The sequence below is a fragment of the Dipodomys merriami genome, unplaced genomic scaffold (assembly GCF_024711535.1).
Source record: "Dipodomys merriami isolate MVZ:Mamm:240054 unplaced genomic scaffold, mDipMer1.0.p SCAF_29, whole genome shotgun sequence".
Lineage (NCBI taxonomy): Eukaryota > Metazoa > Chordata > Mammalia > Rodentia > Heteromyidae > Dipodomys > Dipodomys merriami.
The window spans coordinates 17004454-17027556 of record NW_027204381.1 but is presented as its reverse complement, the minus strand read 5'-3'; the positions used below and the strand labels follow the sequence as shown (position 1 = coordinate 17027556).

Sequence of the window (23103 nt, the reverse complement as noted above, 5' to 3'; positions counted from 1 at the left end):
AACTATATATATATATATATATATATATATATATATATATATAGTTATATATAGTTATATATAGTTATATATATGTTATATATATATATATGTTATATATGTTATATATATATGTTATATATATATAGTTACAATTAATGACCAGCATCCATATTTTGTCAATAAATCTATATTTTATTCAGGGTTCCTTGGTGTTTACCTTAATATCCTCCCTCTCACCGTAAGATCCCGTCGTACATTAGGTAGTTAAGTCCTTACATAAGCTCGTTCAGAGCCAAGACTTTTCTTGGTTCTGATAACTTGTTTTGAATAGTATTGACCAGGTGTTTTATGTAGAGTGTTCTCAACTGGTCTTTGCCTGGTATTTGTCTCCTGGTTTATGGGTTTATAGGTTTGGGGGAGAAAGGCCACAAAAGGAACATATTATGATTTAAGAGCACTAGTGTTGACACTGGTCATCTAGCAGAGGTAGAATTTATCACATTTTCCCCTTTTTCCATGCTGTACTATTTAGACGGAAGTCACTATGCACAGAACAATTACTTTTTTAATTTGAACTTATTATTTCTCTTCTAATCAGTTTTGTGGTTATATACCTGAAAAATATTTCCACTGGGTCATACCTTGCAAATGTGCTGGCATAAAGTCATTCCAGTGTTCTCTTATGATTTATAAAAAAAAAAAATTTCCAATGTCAGATGTCGTATATTCCTTTTTTATTCCCCAAATTAATTATCTGGATATATTCTTTTTCCCTTGATCAAATTTACTGGAAAGTTACCCACATTTTTTAGTCTGACTCTTAAGAATTAGCCATTCATTCCGTTGATCATTTTAATTGTCCTTTTCTTTGGTATACCTTCTATGCACTCTCTTATATTTGTGATCTTCTTATTTCTATTCTCTTCAGATTCACTGTGCTATTTTTTTCTATTTTCACTTGGACACACTGTTCATTTAGTTTTAATTTTCATTGCTATTTAATAGCCGCCTTCATAGTTATGTATTTCCCTCTAGGTATAATCTGGGAATATCGCACAATGCCTGGTGTACTTTCATCATTACTCATTGTCAAATATTTTGCAATTTCGTTGTGATTTCCATTTAAATGATGAATATGCACATTGTTGAGATTTCCTTTGTGACTCACTATGTGGGCTACTTTTGATTTTCACATGTACTTGAAAATAATGTGCATTTCTGTTTCCTTGGCTTTCTTATTTTTCTAAGTTTCTTGGGACTTCACATTAAATACGAATATTGGCATCTTTCTTTTTTCTCTTTTTTCTTTTGCAACTCTACACTCCTTGATGATTTCAGTATTTCAAGGGAGTTAGTAAGCATGTATTCCAAAATCATCTCAAACCTATATTCCAATCTACAATTCAACCACTGCATAGGCTTCCCATTCATCAAGAGAATTTAATCTTGGTAAATTCATGCCTAGTTACACTGCTGGCTACTAGAGTTACTCTAGCAACTGTTTTCATGCTCCAATAAGTCCAGTTAAACAATTACCTTCTTGGGGGCATGTAATGGTATCCTAAAAAGGACATTTTTCTGTCCTTTCCCATCAAAAGAGGCTAATGAACCTCTAAAGTCATAACTATACTACCAATGTATGGGTATTGAGCTACACGCCAACTCCAGCCTCCTGTGTATACATAAGTATACAAAAAGAAAGGGAGCACAGAGGTACTGGCACAGGCACCCAACATATCTGAAACTAAGTTGCTCACAAAGGGAGGAGGCAAGGGATTTTGTACATCTCAATAATTGTGAATAGAAGCTATATTTAATCCAGGTCACTGTTTGGGACATCCTAGTCATCCTTTGATCCTGGAAGGGGCTGTTAATTAAATACTGTGACTCACAGCTGAACCCTGTGTGTCTTTAGCTGCATCCGAAGTTGTGATGCCTGACTGTCAATCCTTATGAAGAAGTCTACTCACATTCTTAGCATCATGGATTTCTAAGACGTCTTTAAATAATTGTTCTGAACTCCAGGTCAAAGTGTCATCTGAGTTCCCTAAATGTGGTAAGCAGGATCAGATTGGGGTTATGGGAAGCATTTCATGGGATAACCTTATTACTTCTCTCATGGGCTAATTAGCCACAGAACTAATGTGCAACAGAAATATGAAGGCAACAAATTAAATATAGGATGAATTGGGTCCACAGTTGAGGAGATGCATCTGGTAATAACCTTTTAAAATTTTTGTATATAATTTTTATTATCTTTAAATAGTCATAACCAAGTTGTCTCAATGTAACATGTCAATGTATGAGTATAGTGCAGTTTGAATAATGTGCATTCCATCGTTTTCCTCCATCTCTCCCAACCCACTCATCCCCTCAGATTACCTGATTTTATTTTCACATACGTACATTGAATATTATGATTGCATTCACCATCCCTTACTTTCTCCATTCCGGTCATGCCTCCTCTTAGATAATGACCTCTTTGTTGGCAAAGTATCAATGTGCAGATGACCACATGGCAAGAGACAAGTGCACTAAAATAGTTTCGTAGTTAATAAGTATTTGATATAAAAATCTTATCAACATAATAATGGCTATAAAAACCTATAGCTACAGAGAGTGAGGGAAAGGATAACACTGTCCAAAAAGAAATGTACTCTTTACCTGACTTATATAACTGTAACCCTTCTGTACATCACTTTTATAATAACCATAAAAATTTTAAAAACAAATTAAATTTTAAAAATAAATGTTAAAAAAAACTGATAGCCAACATAATGGAGAAAAAGTAAGATCATTTCTGTTTAAGTCAGGAATGAGAAAAATAATGTCCACTCTCTCCACTTTTATTCAATATAGTGCCACAATTCTTATCCAGAACAATGAGGCAAGAGAAAGAAAGAAAAGGGATACAGATAGCACAGAGAAAAGTTAAATTTTCGTTATTTGCAAATAAAGACTGTAGGGATTCCGCAAAATCTCCTTAATTTGATAAACACCTTTGGTAAGGTAGCCTTTAGGAACAGACTAAGATCGGGAGAACAATCTTATGGTAGCCTCAAGAAATGTAATAACTAGGAATAAACCTAGCAAAGGTTTATTATTATAAGAGCTTGAAGAAGATACTAGACGCTGGAAATATACCCCTTGTTCACAGATGAGCAGGACTGTGTGTGCAATCAACAGACTCAGTGCAATATCCACAGAAATTCTAAACAAATAGAAAAATCAATCCAAAAATTCACATTAAAGCACACAAGACCGTGAATAGCCAAAGCGATCCTGAGGAAGGAAATTAAAAAAAAAAAAGTTTGAGGCTTGACAATAACTAACTTCAAATTACGAAACTCAAGTCCACAATTGAGATTTGGGGGAAGATAGTGGTGGAGCACTTACAAAGGAAAATTAAGGATCTCCTCCAACCAACAGGTAACCCAAGGGCTTACATAAACAGGGCAAACCAATTTAAGGACCCAGGCAGAACAGTAAGCAGACAGTCTACTAAGGATCAGAAGTAATTGAATCCTAAACTTCTAAAAGTGAAGAAAAGGCGCACACGTGTACACACATACACACACACACATGCACGCGTGGACGCACACATGCACGCGTGGACGCACACATGCACACAACTTACCTAAACTGAAGGGACCAAGGTTCATCAAAGGCCAGAGCTAGAGCTGCCTCTGCTGCCTAGAAAGGAGGCAGCCATTTCCGGAGGACCCCAGAGAAGCGGGAAACAAAGGAATTTTTGTTCGGTGCACACCAGCTGCTGCAGTAGAGGAAGCCAGGAAAGAGGCCAGCTAACATCCACCGAGGGTGAGTGACTTGCTCCCCAAGAACCCCCTGGAGCAGGGAGGAGAGCCTTCTGCATATCCCCACAATGTATACCCCACGTCCAGGACACGTGGCCACACATACTGAGCAGCCAGAGAGGTGATCACTGTGGGATCCAGTCATCACCTACCTCCCCATCAGGGTCCCATCAGGGTCTGCTAGCCAAGCAGATCCCAGTGGGGAAGTTCAGAAGGAGATGCTAGGCCCTGGTGGAGGGCTAAACTCATTTTGGCCCGAGGTACCACCAGCTCAGGAGGGACATCCTAACTGGCGCTGAAGGACCGTGCCTCCTCTCCCTCTCCAGCGATTACACTGGTTCAAGCCAGATCAGATCATGGAGCTGAAACTGAACAGGAAAGGTCATCTTGAAGAGAGAATTCAGTGGGCAATCAATTCGAATCTCAACAAAGAATGCTGACTGTGTGGGGTGGGACGAGAGGATTCTTTTTAAAAACGAATACTCATCATCATTGCTTTTCCTTGTGTGTATGTTTAAACGTTTTGGTTTGGGTTGAGTGGTTTTCATTTTATTCCGGGGTTGAGGATTACCTCTTGTTATTTTTATTGTTTGTCAATTTGGTTGGCTACTGATTTTTGGTTTTTTGCTTTCTTCCCCCTCTTCTTTCCTTTCTTCCTTTTCTTTTTCTCTGTGTCCCTGCTCCACCTACCCCACCTCACCCTTTACTTACCGTAGCATCTTCAGCTTTTCTACTTGTTTCTGACTGCTGACATCACCACCCCTCCTCACAACTGAACTACATACCTACCCATTCACTCTCCAGCCACCTTCCTCATATCTCTTCCCTAGGTCTCTCTACTCCTAACCCCTCCGTTACTATGGAATGTCCCAGGCCCCAGTGTGTACAGTGAGACTGAATATATAGATAAAGCTGCCAATGGTATCCTACAGTATGTAAAGATGTCACTGTGTTGACTTGGAGAAAGCCTTAGAGCTGAGGTACTTCCTCCCACAGCAGCGGGAACACCATCCACTCACTGAGAATTCAGAGACCAACCCATCAGGAAAATTTCAGGCATCTAAAAACTCATACTTCAAAGGAGTAAGTGCCAACACAGAAAGAGGAGACAGCAGGGAAATATAACAACCCCCACCACATACACACACAGGAAACAATAGTACCACAAGGAAGCAGAGGAAACCTCATACACTAAGCTCGAAGGACTGTTGATAAAAATGTTCAATGAAATGAGAGAGGATCTCTACAATCAATTTCATGAACCCAAAGAGTATACTGAAAAAGAAATAAAGGAACTCAATGAGAACAGGTATTTAAAAAAAAAAAAAACCTAAATGAAACCTAAGTGGATGTAAATAAAGGGGTAAGTCTCTTAACAAAGAAAAGCCTAGGTCCTGATTGTTTCACTGCTAAATTCTATAAGGCCTTTGGAGAAAAAGTATTATCAGTACTCCTCAAACTTTTCCATGAAAAAAAAGGGAGTTAACACTACCAAACTCATTCTATGAACCCAGCCTTATACTCATTTTAAACAGGACACGGACTCAATAAAAAAGAAAAAAAATTATACACCAATATCTTTGATGAACATAGATGCAAAACACCCTAATAGAATACTTGCTAACCAAATCCAACAATTACTCAAAAAAATTGCACACCATGATCGAGTCAGTTTTATTCCAGGGATACAACACTGGTTCAATAAATGTAAATCAATAAACATAATATAGCACATTAACAGAATCAAGAACAAGAATTATATGATCATCTCAACCGACACAGAAAAAGCCTTTGACAAAACTCAATATTCTTTTATGACAAAAAGCTCTGGAGCTTTTTTTTGGCCTTGCCTCTCAACTATGCATAGCTGGGTCAGCAGTTCGGTAAATAAACTTCTTTTCCTGCCTGAATAGTGCGTGGTGTTCTCTCCATCAGCTAGCTAATGAAATCTACCTAATTCTAATATGCCTTACATATGGTGCTGTGACTCAGATGGGGTTTTTGAGTTGGAAATGTTAGAATTTCCTAACTACCCCTTTTCTATGAGCCGAACTGCTTTGAGACACCATGCGAGACTTTTCACTAATACCATTGCTGCCCTTCACATCCACGTCCACACCACTACTCTGACCCTCAATGCTTCATGGGACTTCTTCCAGACTTCAACAACTACCACCAAGGGACAGCTACTGCCTTCTGCCTTCTCGTGGAGGGGACCACATCTCAGCCTTTTACCCCTATTATTGGAGCCCCTTGCCAGCAGGAAGTAGCCAAAGAGAATCTTTATCCTTTTTCATAATTATCAAAAGGCTGGAATGTAAGGTCTGCCCTCGGCCACCCAGGCCCTGTGCAGACACCTTCTTACCTCTTGGCTAATTTCCACCCAGTATCTGTTATCGAGGTAACTGGCATACCTGGAAGCATTCACCTCCCCCTCCTGCTACTTCACATCCTGGGCCACTTCTGGTCACGCCTCCCATCTGGCCATAGGAGGGTCCTAGGTTCTGAGGTCATATCAGTGTGGCCAACACCTTTCACCTACCTGGCCACACCTCTTCCTTCTCAACCACAGTGGGGGGTGGGGGGCAGCAGTTCTGTAAATAAACTTTTCCTGCCTGAAAAAAAAAAGTTCTGGAGAAGCTAGAAATAGAAGCAACACAGTTCTACAGTATAAAGGCTATTTAAGAAAGCCTACAGCAAACATCATACTAAATCATGAAAACTAAAACCATTTCCCCTAATATCAGGAACAAGATAATGATGTCCACTCTCTCTCTCTATTCCTATTCATTATAGTACTGGAATAATACTGGAAATCCTAGCCAGAGCAATAAAACAAGAACTAGACATAAAAAGGATCCAAATAGGAAAAAGAAGTCAAACAATTCCTATTTGCAGATGATATAATTCTATATCTAAAGGACCCAAGGAACTCCACCCCAAACTCTTACAGCTGATAAATACTTTTCATAAAGTAACAAGATATAAAATCAACCCACAAGGGCTAGGAATGTGGTTAGTGGTAGAGTGCTTGCCTGGCATGAATGAAGCCCTCAGCATCACATAAACAGAAAAAGCCAGGAGTGGTGCTATGGCTCAAGTGGTGAGTGCTAGCCTTGAGCACAGAACAGCTCAGGGACAGTGCCCAGGCCCTGAGTTCAAGTCCCAGGACCAGCAAAAAAAAAATCAACCCACAAAAATCAGCTTTTCTGTATACCAACAATGAGCAAATGGAGAGGAAAATTGAAAACTATATTTTCAATAACCTCAAAAAATAAAGTACCTAGAAACAAACCTAACCCAGGGAAGTAAAGGACCTCTTCAACAAAAACTATTAAGACTTTGAAGAAAGAAATTGAAGAAGCTACAAGGAGATGGAAAGATTTCCCATGTTCATAGATTGGAAGAATTAATATCATGAAAATGACCTTACTGCACAAAGCCATGTACAGATTCAATACAAACCCCATCAAATTTTCACAATGATAGAGAAAATAACCCAAAAATTCATATGGAACCACAAAAGGCCCTAAATAGTCAAAGCAATCCTGATTTTTTTAAAGTAATGCTAGAAGTATCATATAAACTTCAAGCTTTACTACAGAGCCATAGAAATATAAACAACTTGGTACCAGCACATAAACAAGACTTTCATACAGGGCTGGGAAGGTTGCTCAGTGGTAGAGCACTTGCCTTGCATGCATGAGGCCCTGGGTTCAATTCCTCAGCACCACATAAGCAACAAAGAAAAAAGCCAGAAGTGGCGCTGTGGTTCAAGTGGTAGAGCACTAGCTGAAGAGCTGAGGGACAGCGCCCAGGCCCAGAGTTCAGGCCCACGACCCGACCCAAAAAAAACAAACAAAGACTTTCACACACACACACACACACACACACACACACACACACACACACACACACACACACACACACACACACACACACACACACACACACACACACACACACACACACACACACACACACACACACACACACACACACACACACACACACACACACACACACACACACACACACACACACGTGTTGGGAAAACTGGACAACCATATGCAGATAACTGAAACTGGATCCCTGCCTGTCAAGTTGTATTAATATTAATTCAAAATGGATCCAATACCTTGATGTAAGACCTGAGACCTTGGAACTGCTAGAAGACAAATAGAAGAAAAATTAGAACTTACTGGCACAGGCAGGAACTTCCTAAGTAAAATTCTAAGTGAACAGCAAATAAGAGAGAGAATTGATAAATTAGATTCCATCAAGTTAAAAGTTTCTGCACAGTGAAGGACATAGTTACTAAGCTAAAACTACAACCTGCCAGCTATATGTCTGACAAGGTACAACTTCTTAAAGATAATTAAAACAAATTATACTACTGAGCTACAGTAACAAAGACCATAGTAAGCAAAAACAGATACACAATCCAATGATACAGAATAGACGGTCTAGAAATAAGCCAATATGACTACAGCCATGATATCTCTTCTCAGAAACAGCCTTGTGCTACCTGGTTGGTAGCACTGGTGAGACTATAGAAGATCTTGTTGATCTGAATTAGTCTCAGGTCACTTTCTTTCCTATTTTCTCTGTCTGAAACACATTTAGGCATTTTCATTCTTCCAAATAGAGCTGAGATAAAGTTATAATTTTCAACAAGTCTTCTATCAGAAAGGAATCACAATTACCATCATCTCCCTAAATATAAGTTTATCCTTCAAAAAATAAAGAGAACTTAAGAATCTTCTTACCTTGAACTCCAGATTGAACTTCCCCATGAGAAGAGTAGTCTATCTCCAAAATGCAAGGCCCTATAAGTTTTCAGTTCCTCCCCTCAGATAGACATTTTCCTAGGATAAGCAATATTTATTAGAGATAAAGTGCAAATAATATGCATTAGAGGCAAAGTTCACACAATATGTATTAGAGATAAACCATACCCCATATCAAATGGGATATGGTTTATGCCAAAGCTCCTACGAGGTGATTGGACTATAATCCTCAGCATACATTTACAACCCCTGGTTTATCTAGTCCTAAAACCAACTCACTATTATCAATAGCTCAATACAGTCTCTGTTGGGAAGACTTAATCCATTAGTCTTCATAATCTTCTCCAAACAGAGATGACTGGTGAATCAGGCCTGTATGTCTTTATTCTACCATCTCCTTTGGCTAGTATTTCCATTCCTAGTCAACCATGAGCAGCTGCTTAAATGAGAACACAAAGAGCCCTGAAAGGACAAACAGTAATTTACACATCCTGGGAAATACATTCCACACTGAGAATGAAGAAAACATTATCTCTAAAACAAATAGTAGTAAATCTTGTAATGATGTGCCATGCATATACCTACATTACAAAATGGAATCCTTCCCCTTCTAAATCATCTGCCTTCAAGTTTTTCCACTTTTTTTTTTATTTTGGGGCGAGGGGGGGTGAAGGGTACATGTTTGCTTTGTAATTTATATGACTAGAAGGTCTTATTGCTTACAGTTTTTATCTCACAGTCTTCTTGTTTCATTTCTTATCTTCATGGGAAACAGGTTGCTTTATAATGTCGGTGAATAAAAATAGAATTTGTATGTATATTTATATGCAACTGGTTTGGTGTAACTTGGATAGTTTCACATCTTAGAGAACCTTAGAGTTCTTCTTCTTGGACTCCCAACATACCCTGAACCCCAGTGCCTTCAGAGATCATAAGTGTTTCAGGTGACCAAGGGGGAAGGGCATTGATCCCTAGTGTGAGCTTTGACTCCACATCAGCGGAGACTTAATGTCAAGTGCCACCATTCTGCTAACAGAATCATTTTTTATTTAGGGGAGTATTTTTTGTTGTTGTTCCTTCCTCCTATTTATGCAGTTAATATCTCTCTACTCTCTTCTGCAACATAACATCTCCTAACTTCTGGAAGTACCTCATGGAGGTTTGAAGCACAACCCTGGGAATCTGGTTCAAAGCCTGCATCTTCCATTTACTATGCTTAAAAATCTTGTGCCTTGGTCTCCTCACCTAAAACAAAAATAACTGATCTGATGAATGGTAACCCCTTTGTACAACTACTTAAAGATAATAAGACTATAATTTAAGAAAAACAGCCAGGCCATGCCAGTGGCTCATGCCTGTAATCCTAGCTACACAGGAGGCTGAGATCTGAGAATCACGGTTCAAAGCCAGCCCTGGCAGGAAAGTCCGTGAGACTCTTATCTCCAATTAGCCACCAGAAAACTGGAAGTGGCACTGTGGTTCAAGTGGTAGAGTTCTACCCTTGAGCTGAAGAGCTCAAGGACAGCACCCAGGCCCAGAGTTCAAGCCCCACAACCAACAATAAGCAAATAAATAAGTAATAATAATACACAAAAATGCTAAGTTGGATCAGGAGAGAATGAAGAAAGGGTGATATCGCACAGAAAGAAATGTACTCTTTACCTGACTTATGTAATCTCACTCATACACACACGCCAATCCTGGGGCTTGAACTCATGGTCTGGACACTGTCCCTGAGCTTCTTTTGCTTAAGACTAGCATTCTGCCATTTGAGCCACAGCTCTACTTCTGGCTTTTTCTATTTATTGGTACTGAGGAATTGAACCCAGGGCTTCATGCATGTTACCACTAAGCCACATTCCCAGCTCGCTTTAATACTTCTTTATGTCTTTACCTAATAACCATTCTAAAGCTGTTTTAACATGAGATGGCTGGTCTAGGGTTGCTCAGCTGTGCTCCAAGGCATCTATAATAGAGAATATTTGCAAAAGGGTTTGACTTGCTGCTCCTTAGGAGCCAGAGGCCACTTATGCTAACACCCTACTTTGAGTCACCTAGATTTATGATTTTTATATGCTTTGATCATATAGACACTAGTTTTTTTTAATGTGAATTTTGCATCGTTGTATGAGATAGGCATACTAGACATTCTTGACTTGGAGAAGAGAGTACACAGAAAAACGTTGAAATAATTTGTCCAGGTTTTCTGATGAGGTTTGACACTGGGTGAGTCTCAGCTTCATGGCATTTTCAACATTCTGCTCATGTGATCTAGCCAAGTTCAGGCAGACCTTCTAGTTAATATCTTTCTTAGTGATTATGCTTTAAATGCTCTGTTTTTATGCATTGCATTTTCCTTCAAATAGTTTAAAAGCTGGGTATGCTATCCTGTAGTTAAGAATATTTCAGCAAGTACCTGTGGCTCACACCTGTAATCTTAGCTGCTCAGCATGATGCAGAGCCAGCAAGGGCCGGAAAGTCTGAGACTCTTATCTCTTAATTCACTACCAAAAAGCCAGAAGTGGAGCCTGTGCCTCAAGTGGTAGAGCACTATCCCTGAGGAAAAAGACAAGGAAAAGTACCCAGGCCCTGGTACCAACACAGGCACAAAAATAAATTAGAAAATTAACAAGTACCCAAATCCCAGACAGACTCAGACTTAAGAATTTGAGCTTTCATTCTCTTATTATGGGGAATAATCAGTATTTTGTCTGGACTTCATTGAAACTGAGGTTCTTTTTAGCTCAATTCAGCAAAGTCTTTGAGTAGATAATATGCACTTGAATCCCAGCAGTTGGGTTTTGAACACAAGGCTCACATGGGAAGTAGGAAGTTTTCCTCTTCCACGGGTAACCATGCAATCATTCAAACTCCTGGCTGTAGCCCCTTTTGCCTTGTCAGACATCAATCACCAGCTTTCTAGCATTAGAATCCTACAGTCTCAGGATACTGAAATCATTTTATCTACTCTTGGAGCATTTCATTTCTCCTGTTTCCACTTGATCTGATAACTCCAGTTTGTGATCCTGGCCCCTCCTTAAGGTGGAGCTGGCATGCTGACGTCTGCAAGCATAAATAGGCAGAAGGTATGAATCATAATGACAGTGTTCACCACACTGCAACTTATTATATCTGCTAGTTTAGGTACAGAGAGAAAATGTCCCAGTAGTGAACTGGTAGTTTCAGAAGAAAAACTCCACATTAAGCTTGCTGAGTTCCTAGGCATGAGACAGAACAAAGTCTTCACACTCAAGGTATGAAAATACTTACAAGTGGAGCAGGTGAGAATGGTAACATTTGTTCTTTAGATGTCATAAAACCCTTTAATATATATGTAAAACACTGCAAGGCGTTCAGGAATAAAGTAGGTGCTCTTTTGAAGGGTACACAATTTTAGAAAGGCAACATTGAAACAATGCAATGTTTTTTTGTTTTGTTTTGTTTTGCCTGAGGTCTCATGCATGCTAGACGGAGGCTCTATGGCTGGTTTCCAGCCCTAGCCAAAGCAATATGGCTTTTTTAAAATGTTACTGCTTTTTAAAAAATATATATATATATATTATTGTAAGGATACTGTACAGAGGGGTTACAGTTACATGAGTAAGGTCATCAGTACATTTCCTCTTGAGCATTGTTACACCCTCCTTTGTCTTTCCCCAGCCAATCCCTTCCCTCCCCACCTTCCTGCTGCCCCCACCCTCCTAAAGTTGTACAGTTCATTTTCAACATAGTGTCTTGTAAAGCATCGTGGCTTCAAATGACAAGTTGAAATTCCAAAACTACTCATCTGAAGGAAAGAAAACAACAAAGCACAAAACAAAATGAAACAACACACCACTGATAAAGACTCCAAAGTATTTGAAAAGTAGTAAGTGGGAGCTTTAAAAAATAAATCTTTTCAAAGCTTCGTAGTGCTTCAAAGACTGGTAAAACAGGAATTAGGAAGTAGGAAAGATCAATATACACTTGAAGAGCACTGTGACAAATATATGTCAAAGTTTGTTGAAGTTTTTTGCCTGCTGTTTAAGGGAAGAGAATAAGGAAGTGTGATGACACGGAACCTGGAGACATCACTGGACACCAGCAAGCTGGCATGCTTCAGGTTCTTGACTTGTTTTTCTTAAGCTCATGGTGGGTGCTGGGACATCTTCTCTACGGAACATACAAGCTGATAGCCAGGGACGGAAGCTGGGAGGGGAATATTTAGTTCCAGAAGTAACTTATCCAAGGACTGAAAATAATCAGAAGGCATTAAAAAATGCCACATGTTCCCACGTTTCCCTTGTGTTGTTTCATGGTACGTTTGTGTGACTTTCTTTGTATTGTTTCCTATAGGATCCCGATCATGAAAACAGCCGTGGCAAGTCGTAGATCGCTCTTGGTACTATTGCTTATATTAGCCTCCTTGATTACTTTCACAGTTTTCCGAAACTCCACAAAGGTAGGGATTCTTTTCTTTGTCCTTAAAAAACAAAGTATACTTTTTTACTCGGCATTTCTCTTATTCTAGCAAAGTTCAGGCTGGTGATCTACAGACTGTAGTAGTGTCGTTTGAACAGCTTACACAAAGCAATACAGCTGTTGATTGTCAAACAATAGTAGTATAGCTGGGGACAAGGTGGGGGGGTGTTTACACACCGACATCCCGCCTTTCCACTGACCTATGCATCCCAACGATCATTTACATCCATCTTTTCAAACCTGTAAGGCAGTTTCTAGAGAATAGGGCATTTATGTTTTTATGTATCTGCCTTTAAAACATAATTGATGCTTTTCAAGGGAAACATTTCCCTACTCTAATATCAGACTGTTTGTTCTCTGTCCAAACATTTACTAAAATAGTTGCTGATTTTTGTGCTGGTACTGGGGCTTGAACTCAGTCTTCTGCTCTCACCTGCTTTTACTCAAGGCTACCACTAGAATCACACCTCCACTTTCAGCCTTTTTGCTAGTTAATTGGACAGAAGACGCTAACATGCTTCTGCAAGAGCTGGCTTCGAACAGTGGTCCTCAGATCTTAGTCTCCTGAGTAGCGAGGATTGCAGGCTTGAGCCACCAGTGCTCAGCTTCCATGAACACTTTTAAATGTTCTGTTTGACAACCTTTGTCCTTTCCTTTGACAGTACTAGGGTTTGAACTCAGGGCTTCAACTCTTGCAAGGCAGGAGCTCTACCACTCGAGTTATGCCTCATATTTTCTCTGATTATTTTTGAAATAAGGTCTTGCTTTTTGCTCGGGCCAGCCTGGATCATGATCTTCTTATTTATGCTTCCTGCCATAGCTGGTGGGTGAGCATCACCACACCCAGCTTCTTCTGTGGAGATAGTCTTATGAACAGTGTGAGTTAATACCCAGATCATTTACTTTATTCCACTGGTCAATCTGTTTTTGTGCTGATATTCAAGCTGATTTTTGTTACCATGGTTCTGTAGTATGACTTCAAGTCAGGTATTAGCATTTCTCCAGCATTGCTCTTTTTGCTGAGAATTGCTTTAACATATCAGGATCTCCTGTGCTTCAAAACAAACGTTAGGATTGACTTTTCTGTCTCTGCAGAGAACAGCAGTGGGATTTTAATGGGAATTGCATTGAATCTGTAGACGGCTTTGGAAGTGTTAGTTCTGCCAATCCATGAACATGAGAACTTTGTGTCTCCTACTGTCTTCAGTTTCTTTCTTCAGTGTTTGCTTTGTTCACTGTGAGAGTCTTCACAGTACATCTTTTTTTATATTGTACGTATATGTACAGTAAGTATTGTCTTAGATAGCTGTATTTGTTTTCTAACCTACATACAAAAGTTATTATTAGAGTATTTTAATTTTGACTGGGTTCTTATTGTTACCAGTGTATTTTATCCTTTTGTTTGCCTTTGTGTTGTTAATATCATTTTTTTCTTTCAGTGTCAAGAACTACCCTTAGCATTTTGTGTAAAGGTAGTTGTGGTATGATGTGGTGTGTGATTGTGTGGTAGTGATGAGCAACTCGGCTTCTGTTTGAGATAAATCATTTTTCACTAAATTTTAGTTTTAAGGTTTTTGTTAAAGCGTTCATTCTCTACATGGACTTTTCACAGCTTCCCTGTAATGAAGATTTAATAACCCTCACTTTCAGAGTTCCCTGTAGGAGTCTGGGGTTGACTAGCTCTTCCAAAATAGATTAGCCAATGAAAATTAAAGTCACCTTTCTAAAGAAAAAACACCTGGCATAGAAAACATATATGACCATGAAACTACAGTGTTGCTTAATGTTTGTTGCCTCTCATTACTCCATGAAGATAAAAGTTGGCCAATCTACAAAACAAAAATTAGTACACGAATAGGAACATTGTCTATGTGCTCTATCCTGTTTCTTGTCATTTCAGATATGGACTTCATTCAAGTTTCCCATCCCCTTGCAACTCGGGAATGTCACCAGAGAGTCCTCGTGCCCCAAAGCACCGCTGAACCCAGCAGTTTCACCAGCTAGCATGGAGCCGAGAGTCAAGGAGATCATAGGGAAACTAAACCAGATGATCCCACCCAGACCCTTCACCCACATGACCACCACCACCAGTGCCAAACACAGCAGAGCCGTCATCCTCAACCCTCAAGACACGTACTGCAAGGGGGATCAGCTAGACATCCTGCTGGAGATGAAGGACCACTTGGGACATCGGAAGCAATATGGCGGGGACTTCCTGAGGGCCAGGATGTCCTCCCCAGCCCTGAAGGCAGGTGCATCGGGAAAGGTGACCGACTTCAACAACGGCACCTACCTGGTCAGCTTTACTCTGTTCTGGGAAGGCCAGGTCTCCCTGTCGGTCATGCTCATCCACCCCAGTGAAGGGGTATCTGCTCTCTGGAGGGCAAGGAACCAAGGCTATGACAGGGTCATCTTCACCGGGCAGTTTCTCAGTGGCACCACCAAGGTCTATAGCGATTGTGCCCTGGCTTTCAACTCGAGTGCTGAGCTGTGCCAGTACCTGGATGCTCAAGACCAAGAAGCTTTCTACTGTGTGAAACCACCGCACGTCCCCTGCGCTGCCCTCACGCACATGCACTCCAAGAATAAGGACGTCTCCTATCTTAGCAAACAAGAAAGGAGCCTCTTTGAAAGGTGATACTATTGCTGGGTTTTGGTCTATATGTCAGAAGGACATTCTCCCTGTGTCACAGCTTAGGGATTGTTTAAGAGGAGCTCTTTGGGAAAGGAATTATAAATTCATTTGGGGCTGGTCACCAAACTTTGGTGACCTTATCAATGAGCTAAAAAATACAGGCAAAAATAAATTTTAAAAAATACAGGCAAAATGAACACTACAAAGAGTACTAAACATATGTATGTGCTCTAATACATTATTTCTCGATCTCAATACACCGAATTGCACACTCTTGAGGAACTATATTCCACGATCTAAGAGGTAGAGAAATGGAAATTCACTAAGTAGCCTGATACAGTAGCCACAGTAATCAGTTTATCATTAACAAATAACAATATTATCACTAATAATGGAATACTCTAGCTTCTTGAGTGTATTTTGATCTGAGCACCTGTAGAATAATTGCAATGTCTTTTTTAAAAATTGTATTGTTATTATAACAATGATGTAAAGAGGGGTTATAGTTACATAAGTCAGATAAAGAGTATAGTTCTTTGTGTACCATGTTAACCCTCCCCTCACTCCTGCCCAGTTTTTCCCTCCCATACACCCACAAGTTGTATAGTTCATTTTCAACATCATGTCTGGTGAGTACCACTGCTGCATTTATTCACCCTTTGCCCTGTATAACTGTGCCCCCCCCTTATCTTCCCAAAGATAGATAAATTAACAAACAAGACAAAAAGGAAAGAAATCAAAAATAGCAAAAAAGGAAAAAAAAACTGGTTTCCATTTCCTGGAGTTCATTTTTTTTGTTTTTTGGGTTTTTTTTGGGGGGGGTCCGGTCGTGGGGCCTGAACTCTGGGCCTGGGCACTGTCCCTCAGCTCTTCAGCTCAAGGCTAGCACTCTACCACTTGAGCCACAGCGCCACTTCCGGCTTTTTTTCTTTTTGCTTATGTGGTGCTGAGGAATCGAACCCAGGGCCTCATGCATGCAAGGCAAGTGCTCTACCACTGAGCCACCTTCCCAGCCCAACTGGAGTTCATTTTTGATAAATATTATTTTACATGATCAGATGCACATAGAATTTGCCTTTGTGTTCCTCTCCTAAGAGTACCCTCCTTTGGTCTAATTGTGTGTGCAATATCTTTCTCTTTAAGGTCAAATGTAGGTGTGGAGATTTTAGAAAAATTCAAACCGATTTATGTTCCCAAATGCAAAGGTAAGTGCCCCTAGTTTGTTTGCTAGAAGACCACTTGAAGAGTTTCCTTTTTCTACTGGCCAATGAACTGTCTATCCTCTCTGCATTCTGTTCAACTACTTAACTAAGGCTGGCCATGGTACCAGGTCGCAATGAAAGAACGAGGATCTTACAAACCTGCCTGTAACTACATCTAATATAACCAAAGTGTTCATCATCTGAGACTAACCAGCCAATGTTAAAACACCTCAAAGTCAAGAACTCTACCTAATTCTTCACCTCCCTCCCATATCTCTTGTTGCCAATGGGCCCAATCTAAGGCTTCCAGCCTACCAGTTAGGAGTCTTATCTCCTCCTAAATCCTTTGTCACCTTTCCAGACATTCTTACTACATCATACTACATAATTTACTACCTTCTAGAAAACCTCCACCTAAAAGGATTTTAGGCAATAACTTTTATGTCTAAATTCAGCATTAACATATCTCTAATTATCCAAACAACCTTGTCCACCCCGAAGTAAAAACATTGCCCCTGACAGAAGAATGGTCCTTTGCACCCCAGATGCATGGCCAAACTCATGCCCACTGTAAAAATACTAACTTACTCCTTTGAGGTGACGCACGGCCACTGCTCCAAGCCTGCCAACATCACCTTCCTACGGCTCAGAGCCTTCACAAACCAGTGACCAAAGAAGAATGCTTAGCCCTTTTTGGACCTGCAGGGCTCTTTTTAGTCTATAGACAAATCCTTTCCCTCATGGTCACTTTACAAGCCAAATCAATCATTCATAAAAAACTTTTTTGTTTTTGTTTTTTTTTTTATACCACCTGGCCTCTAAGTCAAACCATTTATAGTGTGATGGTGGCCCTGAAGGATACTGCAGGAGTGTGTGACAGATGTAGAGGCAAAGTGAGTTAAATTAGTAGTTTAAAGGAGCTTCCATGCTATGTATGACTCAGTGATATAGCTTCCATAACAAGGGTGATGAATACATGGTAGCATCAGGTCATTTGTTCTTTTCTTGGAGAGAACATGTTACCTTACCATTAAAGGAAATATATAGGAAACTCACATCAGAAAAAAAATTACTGAAATACAGAGGTGAGGAAGCATTAATAAACCTTATCTACCACCAACCCTAACTACCCTTTTAGGAAAGATAGTATACATGCTGTTAGACCCTTACCTTGTTCATTCTTTGGCAGAAGAAATAGTTCCAGTGAAAGAGAAATGCAAGCCTGGAACCACATCGACAATCCCCAGTGGGCACGTCTGGCAAAACACATGGAACCCGGTCTCCTGTAGTTTGGCTCAAGTCAACATGAAAGACTGCCTCAGGGGAAAATTCATCTATCTAATAGGAGATTCCACGATCCGCCAGTGGATGGAGTACTTCACATCCAGTATTGACAGTATGGCTCCACATAAGCTATATTATTCATATCCCTTTCTGAAACTGTCTTTCTACTTCCAAGGAATTTGGGGAATGTCTCTTGTTTATCACGTTTCTTGATCACCACACACCAAACAAAATGGTTACCTTTCCTTCAAAAGAATACATTTATCTGTCTGGAAGGGAGCTAGTGCGGTTAGCTGGCTACCTAGTCAGTGTAGGTAATATTTATTGCCTATTATCTCTGGAGAATTTACTCTTCAGTATTTATATAACATGTTTAGAAAATGACAGATGGAGACAAAGATTATTTAGCCTACTAAATGGTATTCTAGATGCAAATATACTGAGTTCAAACATGACTTCACATTGCATATGGATGACCTTGGGAAAAGTTGCATTAGTAGGTCCAGTTTCCTAGTGTGATAACTGGAAATGAAAGCACTATCTACCTGGTAAACTGAGGTAATCCTTATGATGCCTTTATAATACCATCTGTCATGGAGTAGGTTCTCATTATTACAAGCTATAGGCCGTCTAATCATTACCTGATAATAGGACAGTAGCAGAAGTGAGGGACTCATTTGTGCATCCAGTAGGCATACAGTTAATGGACTCATTTGTGCATCAAGTAGGCATACAGTTAAAAGCATGGGGTAGAGAGTAAATAGTCATGGGCTGTGCCACTTAGAAACCTTGGGCTTGTGGCTTGTTTTCTCATCCTTAGTTTTCTTATCAAAATAATAACAACAACAACAACAATAATATCACTTGCTCTTTCTTTCAACAATGAAAGGAGGAAATAAATGGAAAGGATCACACATATTGCAAGATACATTAGCAAACAGAAAGTATTCAAAAAGTGATAGCAATAGCACTTATTAAAATGGATTAATGTCAGAGTTGGGGCAAAAATCAGTTGTGAAACCCCTAATTTCATTGCTTTATGTACTGAACCAAGCAAGTTCCAGCAGTCATTCAGAATCCACTAATAGATCTTAGCCATCTCACTTAGAAATCATTGCTATCAGCCCATCTAAGTGTCTGGGCCCGGGCTCTATCATTAAGGACAAAGCAATGATAAGAGTTATAGGTCTCTACCTTGGCCTTCTTGATATGAGACCACTCTTGGAAGCTCCAGTGCAAAATAAAAAGCTGATCTTCTCAAAAAGGGGGAAATTGGGAGGGTTTGGGAACCAAGTTACAAAAAGATTCTTTTTTCTTTTCTTTTTGTCAGTCATAGGGCTTGAACTCAGGGCTTGGATGCTATCCCTGAGCTTTTTCACTCAAGGCTAGCAGCACTCAACTACTTTTAAGCCACAGCATCACTTCCGGTTTTCTGGTAGTTAATCAGAGAGTCTCAGGGACTTTCCTTCCCAGGTTATAATCTGAACCTCGATCCTCAGATCTCAGCCTCCTGAGTAGCTAGTATTATAGGTGTGAACTATTGGTGCCCAGGCAAAAAGATTCCTCACAGAGGGAGACTTTTAAGTTGTGGCCTCTAAGAAATGATGAACTCTTAATCATCTTAGACCCCTCAGCTGAAAAATAAAGATGCCATCATGATAACATTTAGCATTACATTCTACAATGATGGGCATCTTAGGTCATACAAATATGGAATTACTATGTTTCCTATATTCTTCAGCTCATCTTACACAATATAGTAAGAAGATATCTTGAACATTTTGTTAAAATTTTAAAAAGAAAGAGAGAGGGAGTGAGGGAGGGAAGGAAAGAAAGAAAGAAAAAGAAAAAGAGAGGGAAGAAGGAAGGAAGGAAGGAAAGAAGGAAGGAAGGAAGGAAGGAAGGAAGGAAGGAAGGAAGGAAGGAAGAAGGAAGGAAAAGAGAGAGGTAGGGAGGGAGAGAGGGAGAGAGGGGAAAGGGAAAGGGCAAGGGAAAGGGAAAGGAAAGAAAAGAAAAGAAGAAAAGGAAAGGGAAATAACCAACCCTTCAGGGTTGGAGGAATGGTTCAGTTGGTAGAGTGCCAGTCAAAGAGCAAAGTGTCAGTACCCTGTTTGAGTCCTAGTCTCAGAACAACCAAAAAAAATTCTCATCTTTATGTTTGGAGTGTTTGGAAAGCTGAAGTTAGCTGAAAGCAGACCAAGCAAATAGCTCTGCCATTGCCCTCCAAACATGCTTTAGTATCTGTTTTGCAAACTCGATGTCTTATGACCTCAGACAGCCCTTCACATCTAAGATTGTACGTGTACAAAACACTAACAATTATTGACTTGACTTCTTTTTCATAATTTCTATGCGTAAAACAGCCAGCCCTGATATTCTGGTAAAGATCTAAGTAGCTTGATAAAAATGGAAAGAATTCATCTTAGTCTGCATGTTGTGCTTATTTTCAAAAATGTCAAAATAAGGCAGAAAATTTTCACTAACTGTGTGAGCTTGGACAATTTGACTTCCTTGCTTGGTTTGCTTCCATACAACATGGCAATTTTATATATATATATATATATATATATATATATATATATATATATATACATATGTATATACATATGTATATATATATATAGTTATGAACATTATATATATATGAACACAATAACTTTTATTGAAGAGCATGACAGTATCAGCCCAAACAAATGTTTTGTAAACTAAAAGGGAGTTCATGATCACTATTATCATTTTTTGAAGATGATATACTAAGTTAATATTTCATGTATATGAAAATAAATAGAAGTGTAGAATATAATCTCAGATTTAATGAAATCTACAGTTGGGGAAATTGGTTTAAGTCAGTCTCTCCATGTTAATGACATCAATTAGAAGTTTTATTTCAAATGAGTTCAAGCCACAGTTAATGAGTTATAAAAAAGCAATTGTTACAAAACTCACCACATTATCCTCCATTGGTGTTCCTCTCAATGACTAACCATCCCTGATATTTTCTGTGTGGTTCTACAAGAGGTTAAGCATGATCTCCTACGTCCATATAGTAGGTTTAATTCTTTAAGTATTCATCAAAAGAATGCCCCCCTGAATAATAATAATAATGTCATATAATAGACATTATACATAATAAATCAGATATATATGTTATATAATATATAGTAATAATAAATGAGATAAATCAGATTTGCTTATTTAAATTCAAACATCAAAACATTTTCTTCTATCTTACCGATTAGCACATCTTTGTAATTCTGTACTCATTTCATTTTGCGGTCGCCTGTTATCAACAGCACTGAAGCCCGTGGACCTGCATGAGTTTGGAAAATTGAAACACCAGCTTGCTGTGGATTTGGATAGAAATATCAACATCCAGTGGCAAAAACATAGCTATCCCTTGATTGGATCATTGGTCTATTCCGTCAAAGAGATGGAAAACATGGCACGAGTAATTGACAGAACGGGAGGAGAGAAGAACACTTTCATTGTTATTTCTCTGGGCCAGCATTTCAGACCCTTCCCCATCAATGTTTTCATCCGAAGAGCCCTCAACATCCACAAAGCGGTACAGAGACTTCTTCTGAGAAGCCCAGACACTGTGGTCATCATCAAAACAGAAAACACCAGGGAGATGCACATAGATGTGGAAAGATTTGGCAACTTCCACGGATACATCCAGTATCTGGTCATCAAGGACATTTTTGAGGATCTCCATGTGGGCATTATTGATGCCTGGGACATGACAGTTGCATATGGCACTAATGACGTCCACCCACCACAATACGTAGTTGCAAATGAAATTAATATATTCCTAAATTATATTTGCTAGATCTCACATATCTCAGAAAATTATTTAACAGAAAGGTCTGTTCTCCGTCTGAGAGGGTAATCTGTACTACGGCTGACAGGGTCTATGAATTGAGCCAAACAATTTATATTAAACTGGACTGAAGCTCAGTAACTGTAACCTTTCGGTATTATCACGTTTATATAATAGCAATTAAAAATTAAATTGAGGGGCTGGGAAGGTGGCTCAGCGGTAGAGCGCTTGCCTTGCATGCCTGAGGCCCTGGGTTTGATTCCTCAGCTCCACATAAGCAAAAAGAAAAAAGCCAGAAGTGGCGCTGTGGCTCAAGTGGTAGAGTGCTAGCCTTGAGCTGAAGAGCTGAGGGACAGTGCCCAGGCCCAGAGTTCAGCCCCACGACCGGACCCAAAAATAAAATATAATTAAAATTAAATTGAAAAATGAAGCTCAGAAGAGTCATTTGGAAATCACTACCCTTCTTGATCAGAGCCATGCTATTCTTCTCTAATGAGAAGACACCCGCGGGGTAAAGATCTTCTCTATAATACACGCAGTCAGAGAAATAAGTAGTAACACAGTAAACATTCAGATAAAGCAGTCTTTCTCTTTCTCCCAGTAATAATATGCCCCCCAAAGGATCTTCAGATGAGAAGGGTGGTGCTATCAGGTAATTCATCTACTGTCATGGAAGAGCATGGTCCTGGAAGCCCCAGTCTTCTCTCCCTGTGGGCACCCCCCCCAAACACACACACACACACACACACACACACACACACACACACACACACACACACACACACACACACACACACACACACACACACACACACACACACACACACACACACACACACACACACACACACACACACACACACACACACACACACACACACACACACAAAATCATTCTCTACAGAGACTAACAGGTAAGTCACAGAATGCTGCCATTCAAGGAGCTGGGCTTTAGTCTAGTTGTCAATCATTTTAAGGCCCTATACAAGTCAAGTCAATTCCCTGGGCCTCAGTTTCCCAAATGTGTAGCTGTGGGGTGCCAGAAAGTGGTCCTCTGGACACTACTTTGAGGGATGGACAGAATACAGGAATCCCTGTAACTTCTGCCAAAGTC

The 23103-nt window shown here is 39.7% G+C and overlaps 2 protein-coding genes across 8 annotated transcripts in view; one reads left to right on the top strand and one right to left on the bottom strand.

The window, feature by feature from the left end:
- The window catches only part of LOC138838952 (NXPE family member 2-like), a 44064-nt gene extending 35115 nt beyond the window's left edge, over positions 1-8949 (bottom strand). The window contains exons 1-2 of one of the 3 annotated variants that reach the window (XM_070038514.1): positions 8867-8949; positions 8567-8665 (exon numbers count right to left, since the gene is read on the bottom strand). The gene's annotated coding sequence lies outside the window, so the exon portion shown is untranslated. Of the gene's footprint in view, positions 1-3619; positions 3700-6211; positions 6265-8566; positions 8666-8866 lie in introns of those variants that run through there. The other 2 variants (XM_070038515.1, XM_070038516.1) reach the window with 2 other exon arrangements.
- Positions 8950-11786: 2837 nt separating this feature from the next.
- On the top strand, positions 11787-22392 carry Nxpe4 (neurexophilin and PC-esterase domain family member 4). Of its 5 annotated transcripts, none has more exons than XM_070038110.1 (7): positions 11787-11868; positions 12616-12689; positions 12923-13028; positions 14949-15682; positions 16827-16888; positions 18075-18281; positions 21463-22392. In XM_070038110.1, the coding sequence occupies exons 2-7, from the start codon at positions 12637-12639 to the stop codon at positions 21996-21998; spliced, it is 1698 nt and encodes a 565-aa protein (XP_069894211.1). In that variant the 5' UTR covers positions 11787-11868; positions 12616-12636; the 3' UTR covers positions 21999-22392. The 5 variants fall into 5 exon arrangements, with proteins under 5 accessions (XP_069894211.1, XP_069894213.1, XP_069894212.1 ...); XM_070038112.1 differs by having other exon boundaries at positions 11810-11841; XM_070038111.1 differs by lacking the exon at positions 11787-11868 and having other exon boundaries at positions 12395-12689.
- The last annotated feature ends 711 nt before the right edge of the window (positions 22393-23103 follow it).

Bases quoted from the DNA above. Each gene is read 5' to 3' on its own strand.
- Nxpe4 (XM_070038110.1), top strand. From the start codon at position 12,637: ATGACACGGAACCTGGAGACATCACTGGACACCAGCAAGCTGGCATGC. The intron at 12,690-12,922 runs GTTCTTGACTTG...TGTTTCCTATAG, and splicing joins AGCAAGCTGGCATGCTTCAG to GATCCCGATCATGAAAACAG. The intron at 18,282-21,462 runs GTATGGCTCCAC...TGTTATCAACAG, and splicing joins CTTCACATCCAGTATTGACA to CACTGAAGCCCGTGGACCTG.